General features: G+C 35.5%; 1 protein-coding gene across 1 annotated transcript; it reads left to right on the top strand.

The window, feature by feature from the left end:
* The first annotated feature begins 2,023 nt into the window (after window positions 1-2,023).
* Window positions 2,024-2,338, top strand: LOC102665460 (uncharacterized). Its single transcript, XM_006584217.1, has one exon. The coding sequence runs from the start codon at window positions 2,024-2,026 to the stop codon at window positions 2,336-2,338; it is 315 nt and encodes a 104-aa protein (XP_006584280.1).
* Window positions 2,339-9,662: the final 7,324 nt, after the last annotated feature.

The following is a 9,662-nucleotide window of genomic DNA, read 5'->3' as shown; positions in this document are numbered from 1 at the left end:
ATCACAGGGTGGCGCATGTGCATCGACTATAGGAAGTTGAATGTTGCAACAAGGAAAGATCATTTTCCTCTTCCTTTCATGGACCAGATGCTTGAACGACTAGTTGTTCAATCATTTTATTGTTTTTTAGATGGCTACTCTGGATATAATCAGATTGTTGTGAACCCAAATGATCAAGAGAAGACTACATTCACTTGCCCATTCGGCGTGTTTGCTTACAAAAGAATGCCCTTTGGGCTTTGCAATGCTCCCACTACTTTTCAAAGATGCATGATGGCAATATTTGTCGACATGGTAGAGAAGTGTATTGAAGTGTTTATGGACGACTTCTCAGTGTTCGGCTCATCATTTGATTGATGTCTAGCCAATTTGGAGCTGGTGTTGCAACACTGTGAAGAGACGAATCTGGTCCTCAACTAGGAAAAATGCCACTTCATGGTCCAAGAAGGGATCGTCTTGGGGCACAAGATTTCTGTAAGGGGAATAGAGATGGATAAAGCAAAAATTGATGTTATTGAAAAACTGCCTCCACCAGTTAATGTTAAGGGAGTAAGGAGCTTTCTGGGATATGTGGGGTTCTATAAGCTGTTTATTAAAGACTTTTCGAAGATTGCCAAGCCGATGAGTAATTTTCTCAATAAGGATACTATGTTCTTATTTGATGAAGAGTGTTTGAAGGCATTCAACACTTTGAAGACCAACCTAGTATCCGCTCCCGTAATTACAACACCGGATTAGAGCTAGGAGTTTGAGCTCATGTGTGACGCAAGTGACTATGCCGTCGATGCTGTGTTGGGCCAGAGGAAAGGCAAGGTTTTTCATGCCATCTACTATGCAAGCAAGGTCTTAAATGACACTCAATTAAATTATGCCACCACAGAGAAGGAGATGCTTGCAATTGTCTATGCCTTAGAAAAATTTAGATCATACCTGGTGGGATCCAAGGTCATTGTGTACAATGATCATGCAGCTATTAAATACCTGTTAACAAAGACTGATTCTAAGCCCAGGCTAATAAGATGGATCCTGTTGTTGCAAGAATTTGATCTAGTCATTCAAGACAAAAAGGGATCCAAAAATTTGGTAGCTGACCACTTGTCAAGACTAGTGAATGAAGAAGTTACCTTCAAGGAACTGCAAATACGAGATGAGTTTCCAGATGAATCACTGTTAGTGGTGAACGAGAGGCCATGGTTCATTGATTTGACCAATTTTAAGGCAGCACGAATCCTTCCAAAGGATCTGAATTGGCAGCAGAAGAATAAATTCTTGCATGATGCTCACTTTTATGTCTAGGATGATCCATACTTGTTTAAGATTGAAGCTGATAACCTTTTGAGGAGATGTGTGATGAAAGAGGAATCTAAAAGCATATTGTGGCACTGTCATAATTCACCTTGTGGAGGTCATTATAGTGGGGACAAGACAACAGCCAATGTCTTGTAATCAGGATTCTTCTGGCCTTCACTTTTCAAGGATGATCATGAACATGCAACTGAATGCGATCAATGACAAAGAATGGGAAGCATCTCAAGGTGAAATGAAATGCCCCTGCAAAGTATCATTGAGGTAAAAAATTTTGACTGCTGGGGTATTGACTTCGTAGGTCCTCTTCCCCCCATCTTGTGGGAATGAATACATCCTTGTAGTTGTTGACTATGTGTCCAAAGGGGTTGAAGCAGTCGCTACCCCAAAGAATGATGCCAAGAATGTTGTAAAATTCTTGAAGAAGAATATCTTTTCTCGCTTTGGGGTATCGAGAGTTCTGATCAGTGATGGTGGCTCTCATTTTTGCAATAGCCAACTTCAAAAGGTGCTGGGGCATTACAATGTCACACACAAGGTGGCCTCACCATACCATCCACAGACGAACGATCAAGCTGAGGTTTCCAACAGGGAACTAAAGAAGATTCTAGAGAAAACTGTGGCCTCTACTAGAAGAGATTGAACTATTAAGCTAGATGATGCCTTGTGGGCTTATCGGACTGCCTTTAAAACCCTCATACGACTATCTCCATTTCAAATGGTTTATGGCAAAGCCTGCCACTTGCCAGTAGAAATGGAGCATAAGGCATATTGGGATTTGAAGTTCTTGAATTTCGATGAAGTTCTATCGGGGGAGAAAAGGAAGTTGCAACTCTTGGAGTTGGAGGAAATGAGGCTGAATGCGTATAAGTCATCCAAGCTATACAAGCAAAAGGTGAAGGCGTATCACGATAAAAAGTTGCTGAAGAAGGACTTCCAGCCAGGCCAACAAGTTTTGCTTTTCAACTCAAGACTCAATCTGTTCCCTGGAAAATTGAAGTCCAAATGGTCTGGACCATTTACCATCAAATAAGTAAAGCCATACGAAGTAGTGGAGTTAATGGATCCTCAGTCAAAGACTCTAGAGAGAAGTTGGATTGTGAACGGGCAAAGATTGAAGTTGTACCATCGTGGGAGTATTGAGAGATCAACCATCATCTTGCATTTACAAGACCCATAGAGGTGATATACGTCAAGCTAGTGACATTAAAGAAGCGCTTACTGGGAGGCAACCCAACTTTCCTACCTTTTCAATCTTTTATTTTTGTTTTAATGCATGTTAGTTAGGTTGTGTTTCCATTGATACTGCTAGGGAGAAGAGTGAAAGAGTATGAACTTAAATGAAAGGGGTTGGCCACAAGCTTCTTTGAAGCTGCTTGGCTGGGTTGAGTCTAGAAAAAAAAATCCAGTCATCCAACTCGCTCAACGCAACACCCGCGCTAAGCGAGACATAGCCTACATGATGAACGAGTAATACTCTTGTTAAGCGCACCAAGAAGAAGAGAGAAGAATGAAAAGACATACAAAAATTCCAAGAGAATACAATTCTTTATAGAATGCAAATGCTAGAAGAAGAAGAAACAAGCATTAGGAGTCATTCCTTCCCTCTATTCCCTTTCTTATCTTCTTCCCCTTCGCTAAATATTCCCATCTTGCAATTCTAAAACCTCTATGAGAATGAGAGGCTAAACCCGCTTTGTTAGGAACTTGGCAGCCAACTATTCTTGATGTAATTTCTCTTCCTATCTATTTAATAATATTACATTTTCATGATCCTTTCTTGTTTTTAATATTATTGCTTGTGGCTTGATCACCCATTTACATGATAAGTTTTAGGGGTAGCATTGGGAAACGTTATTTTCTAATAGAATTGGGAAATGGTATCTAAATAAAGTCATCACTAGGGATAGATTGATATTTGTTTAGCCTGTTATACATCTCTATTCTTAATGCAATTTACTATTTTAGCTTTCCAAAGGGATTTAGAAGAGAAAATAGATAAATTAGGCTCTTTCATGCGAGGGACCAAAGTTAGAGTATACACTAGTAGATGCAGGTGTAAATTGGAATAATTATAAATAGAGAAAAATCATTAACATTACATCAAAGAGTATCTCTGGTAGGCTAAGTTTCCAACATTCTCATCTTCTGAATTTCCTTCTACAAGAATATTGGATTTTCTCATCTCTTCTGTCTTTAATTAATCCATTTAAATTATTGTTTAAATTCCCCTCTCATTTGATTTAATTTTCTCTTAATTTAAATTTTTGTTTTTCTCATAAACTTTTTAAATCAATTTTCTTTAACTTCTTTTACTAATCCAATATTCATCTACCTAAGTACAAACAAAGTCCTTGTGGATATGATAATCGGACTTCCATTTTAACTCTACTACTTGGGATGAATTGGTGAACTTGTCAATCCATCAATAACCAACAACTATGATAGACATAGATACTCTTTCGCAACTCTAAAACTGCACTGCGGAGATGGAGCGATGCCGTGAGGAGGAGCTGAGAAAGCTAAAGGCTGATCATGACCAACTAGAGGCTCATGTCAGATGTCCCCACGACTATGGATATCAAAATCACATTTTAAATCGTAGAATCGTACGATTCCATAAAGCCTTGGTGAGTTAAAGCGGGAGCAGAATCAGAATCGAAGTGGACTTGATCGAGTTTGCATAGACTCAAGCGAGTTAAGGTAGAATCGCGAGTCTACGTCGAGTCTGCGGGTTTGTGAAAAACCCAAAACGGTGTCGTTTCATTTGCGCTTCATTTTCTATATTCCTTATGTGTGGGTTCATGTTGCAGTTGCTTAATGGTTTTTTCGTTTTCTTTGTAGTTTCTTCCTCCGTGCAACGCGCTTGCTGCCGGAGTGCGACGGTGAGGTGCAGCGGTGAAGGGATCCTCCGCGAGACAATGAGGTGCATTGTGCAAGTTCAACACTAGGTTTTTTCCGATCCCTTCACTACCTGATTAATGTTTGTTTTTGTTTCTATTTATGTGATTTTGTTTTGCTATTCATCTTCAAGATTAATGTTCCTTAGCATTTGGTGTGTGAGTTTTGTTGGTCATTTGGTGTGTTAACTTGTGTTTCTTACTATTACATTTTGGTATTATGTTGGGTTGTTGGCTACTATTTTTTCAACTTAGAGACTAATTGATTGTCATGTACTGGATTTTATCATTGTTGGGGAAATGGGAAGTTGCAAATTTTCCCATATTTGTCAAAATTCCAATATTTAAATATTAATTAAGTAGAATGACATATGAGATATGAATAAATGATCTTCTGTCAGTTATTTCTTAGTATTAATGTCTCTTGCATTTCTATAAATTGAAAATTAGAATCACTTGAGGTTGAGGGTCAAATGATACTTTAATTCCAAGCTAAGTGAGTTGTTAACTTACCACAGAGAAAAATAGAAACATGAAATTCTTCACTGCTATCATTAGTGTTCTGTGTTTCTTGGCTAGCCAGATTGTTTGGGAAGTTGCTTTTGCTATTGGAGCTTCTATTCAGTTCTTGTATGTCATATCAGTCATAGACATGTATTGGCCTCAAAGGAAATTAGTCTTGGTAAATGACCGAAAATACTACCTGTAGGCTTTGTGTATCAAGTGAGCACCTTATTTCAACCTATAGAGTTTAAATAAGTGAACACCTTCATTTCTTTCTTTTATGAAGGAACACCCTCATTTCAATAAGTTGTTCCATGAAACAGGTGATCATTTAATGACAACAGAATAAGAGAAAATAATATGAAAGTAATATACAACTTAGAGTGTTCAAATAAAGCCAGCTACTTCACGTAAAAAAAAAGATATAAATAACATTGAGCTTAACTATCGACTAAAGTAACTTTCAATACACATGGTCACTAAAACATGAATATTATTTACCTTGTGATGTGTCTGAAAACACATAAATGGGAGTGAAGTCTTTAGACATATCCATAACATAACATCTGGGTATATGTCTAGCTTTAGTTCCAACCAACTCCATTGTAAACTAAGTATTTATCTAAAAAATCAATATAAAAGGACAAAAATCACATGGAAAAGTGTTATTAATAGTTACAATCACTAACTATTTTACAATATATATGCAAACTATTGTTGTGATTCCAAAAACATTCTCATTCTGTCTCATTCAATTTAGTGTTAGACAACAGTACAACTAAAAAACTTCTTTGAACTAGTGATTTTTCTAGTTATTGATGTCATTTGAGTAAAGGATGTGCAATCAAACCTGAGGTCATTGAAGAATTACATGTTTGTTAACAAATACTTACAAAAGGTCCAAATCATATTTCAACTAACACATAGGAAGTCAACGTATTTATAGAAACAATAGATATGCAAACTATTATCAAGAAGAAACATATTAAATAGATTTTAAAGTACAATGGAACATGTTTACAATACACTAGTACATATAATGTAGTATTATTTAACTAATGAACTAAATTATACTTTTTCAACGAAAAGATGGCATAAGAATACAAAGACTTACCTGGCCAACCCATTGCTAGACTTGGTTCCAACTATATTTTCAAATGTTTGCACAACATTTTCTTGCCTGTCTTGTCTAGTTTCTTTCTCAATATTTATATTTTCAGGCCTATCTAAATTAGAGGTTCATCATATTTCACAGGTTCAACACTAGGCATTTTATCATCTGCATTATTGTTATCCATTTTCATCTCACTTAGTTTTTCATGTACCACATGTGTAGAAGCTTCAACCTTAACTTTTGTAAGCTTAGATTTGATTGAGATAGACTTCTCAACATTGGGATAAGCTTAGGGTTGAGACTGAGCATCCCTAGAAATATATTCTATTTTCTACTACTAAGGTAAAAATGGTTAAAATAAATTAAAATATGATTGTTAAGGTAAAAAAAAAAAAATAGGATATAACAAAAATTATTAACAACCAAAACTATTGCCCGCATTAGAAGTGAACTATATTTTATTTTCTACCTTCATGCACTTTTTTCAATCTAAGCAAGGTTTAAAAAAAGGGTTTGACACCATGATTTCGGCCACAATATCAAGGTTTCTGGAGTGTCCCTAACAAGAGTGGCCAACGCATTGGTCACACTTGTCTGCAATTTTCTACATATCACTATTACATAATGTCCTAGTTTCAATATATTAGAGTTAACCATGTTTACTAAATATTAGAACCAATTTTCTGGTTGGTAACCTTAGAAATTGAGATTATTTAGTTTGCTTTCTCTTTATGAATTATGACGATAAGTGATATGCTACCAACATGCTTTCTACAATAATCCTTTAAAATGCTTTTTGTCTCTATTGATGTTAGTAATTTATGCTAATTGCTATGGCCTCAAACGCGTTGTCCTTTGTTATTAGTATGTTATAATGAGTGGAAGTGGATCCAATTCAAGTGGTGGAGATACAACTGCAGGTGGCTCTTCTTTGGTTGCTAGAAATAAATACAAAAATGCCTCTGGGAATAGGGCTGATATTGGGTGGAAACATGGGATTGATGCTGATGGCAATGGTAAGAAAGTCAAATGTAAGTATTGTTCAAAGACTGTGTGAGTGGTAGAGTTTTCAGATTCAAGCATTATCTTGCTAGGACTAGAGAAGATTCTAAGCCTTATGCTACGGTGTTGGATGAGATTAAATTATTGAATATGAAAATTGTTTTTGAATCTAAAGCAACAAAAGAAAAGAAAAAGGAGATTGAATAGTATTGATGAAGATGAAGAAAGTGTTGAAGGGGTGGAGGCAACCAACTTCCAGGGACAAATGGGTTTTGGTTCAAAAGGAAAAGAAGGTAGTGCAAGTAGTGGGAGTGTTAGTGTTCAAACAACTTTGAATCAATTGATGAAAAAAAAATATAAACCTTTAGTTGATGCTCAAGTTGCTGAATTTTTTTACACAAGAGTCATTCCATTCAATGCTATTAAAATCCTGCATTTTTAAAGATATGTGAGATGATCGGGAAATATGAACCTGGCTATAAACCTACATCTTACCATGATGTTAGAGAAAAGCTGTTGAAACAAGTAGTGAAAAAAATTGATGACGATATGCAAGAGTTTAGGGATGAGTGGAAGAGAACTGATTGCTCAATAATGCCTGATGGGTGGACGAATAAAAAAAGGCGTTCAATTTGTAACTTCTTGGTGAATAGTCCAAAAGGGACAATATTCCTGTATTCCTTAGATACTACTGACATTTCAAAAATAACTGACAAAGTTTTAAGATATTAGATGACGTTGTCACATTTGTTGGAGAAGAGAATGTAGTTCAGGTGATTATTGATAATGCTGTGAATTTCAAAGCAGCAGGAGAATTGTTGATGCATACTTGGTCGAATTTGTATTGGACTCCATGTGTTGCCCATTGTATTGATCTAATACTTGAGGACTTGGAAAAACATCCAAAGGTTCATGAAATTACTATAAAGAAGGGAAGAAAGATAATCACTTGTATATATGGTAGAACAATGCTTATCAGCATGCTCAAGAAATACGCAAATGGAAGGGACTTGGTTAGACCTGGTATGACTAGATTTGCAACTGCTTACTTGACTTTAGCTTGTCTCCATGAAATGAAAGCATCTTTGATGAGGTTGTTCAGTTCTGAAGAATGGGAAGAGAACTAAGTTTGGAACTTCACAAGAGGGGAGAAAAGTAGAAAATTCAGTTTTGGATAGTAGATTTTGGAAGAATGTATCCATATGCCTCAAAGTTATTGCCTTTTTTATGGTAGTCATTTGATTGGTAGATTCAGATAAAAAACATGTCATGGGTTTCATATATGTTGAGATGGATCGTGCAAAGGAAAGGATTAAAAGCAACTTCAATAATGTGAAGAAAAAGTAAGTTTTTTAAATTATATCATTTAAATTTTAAAATATAGTTTACTTTACTTATCTATGTCTAATTCTAAATATAATTTATTTTATTTATCTATATAGTTATGAACCTGTTTAGGAAATTATTGATAAGAGGTGGGAGAGCCAACTTTATAGGCCTTTGCATGCAATTGCATATTATCTTAATCCTCAATTGCATTTTGAAGATGATTTTAAAAAAGATAATGGAGAAGTGAAACAATGATTGTTTATTTGTATGATGAGATTGATAAAGGACATTGGGGTAAGGAACAAAATTATTGGTCAGCTTCTTGAATTTCATTTTGCTAAAGGCCTTTTTTCTATGGAGAATGCAATAAACTTTAGGAAGACTATGTCACCTGCAGAATGGGAAATGTTTGGGGATGGATGTCCAAAATTAAAGTAGTTTACTATTCGTGTTTTGAGCTTAGCTTGTAGCTTTTATGGATGTGAGCGTAATTGGAGCTCATTTGAAATGATAATTGAACTTCATGACTTTATTTTTTGTTATTTATAGGTTCATACAAAAAGGATAAATTGTTTGCATCAAAAGAAAATGAATGACTTAATTTATATGATGTACAACTTGAAACTAAAAAGTAGACAAATAAGAAAAATTATTGCTCTTCCATTTAAAGATATGAAATCTGATGATGAGTGGATAACAAAAAAGGGAGATGATATTTTTGATGAAGACAATGTTCAAGTTGAGCAAAAGCAACCTCTAGGTGAAAGTGGTAGTGGAAGCAATATTGACTTGGTTGGAGGAAGTTTAACTGATCTAACTTTGGATGCATTTGATATTGACAATTTGATTTTCAATGACAATGTGAAAGATCATTTCTCAACTGAGGAAGAGATTGAAGATGATAGAGATGAAGATGATGGTAGTGGTTGTGATATTAGGGATGATTTTATTAGAGGATTGATGGTCATTTGAACTATTTCTATGTTTTTAAAGTGTTTTTATTTCAAGAACTTATGTTTTGTATTTTATGAATTTATGTTTGATTGGGTGTGGACTATGGACTATGTTAGTTTATTGAATTATTGTTAAGGTTTGTTATTTTGATTTATTTTAGGGTTGAAATATTTAGTTATGATTTTATATATTGAAATATTAATAAATTTTTTAAATTGAGTAAACTCTTACGAGTTTACAATTCTATTCTACAAGTTGAATTTACAAAGTCTCCACGAGTGTACGCAGAATCGCGAGTCTGATAACCTTACCCACGGCGATGAGCACTCCGCTCACACATTGCCTGAGCGCACCCAAGGGAAATCACACCCCCGACGCACAGTCAACACTCTAGATGACTTAAGTCTCTCCCATATGTACCGTCTAGCAGGGCAGACTACTAGTCGACACCCTTTCGTCGATCGAATTATGGAAGCTGTCATACCCTTGGGGTGGAAACCACTCAACCTGGAGCAATATGATGAGATCATCGATTCAAATGAGATCTAGACGCC

This window comes from Glycine max, chromosome 7, assembly GCF_000004515.6.
Source record: "Glycine max cultivar Williams 82 chromosome 7, Glycine_max_v4.0, whole genome shotgun sequence".
Classification (NCBI taxonomy): Eukaryota; Viridiplantae; Streptophyta; class Magnoliopsida; order Fabales; family Fabaceae; genus Glycine; species Glycine max.
This window is presented reverse-complemented; position numbering and strand designations above follow the sequence as displayed.

Bases quoted from the DNA above. Each gene is read 5' to 3' on its own strand.
- LOC102665460 (XM_006584217.1), top strand. From the start codon at position 2,024: ATGGTTTATGGCAAAGCCTGCCACTTGCCAGTAGAAATGGAGCATAAG.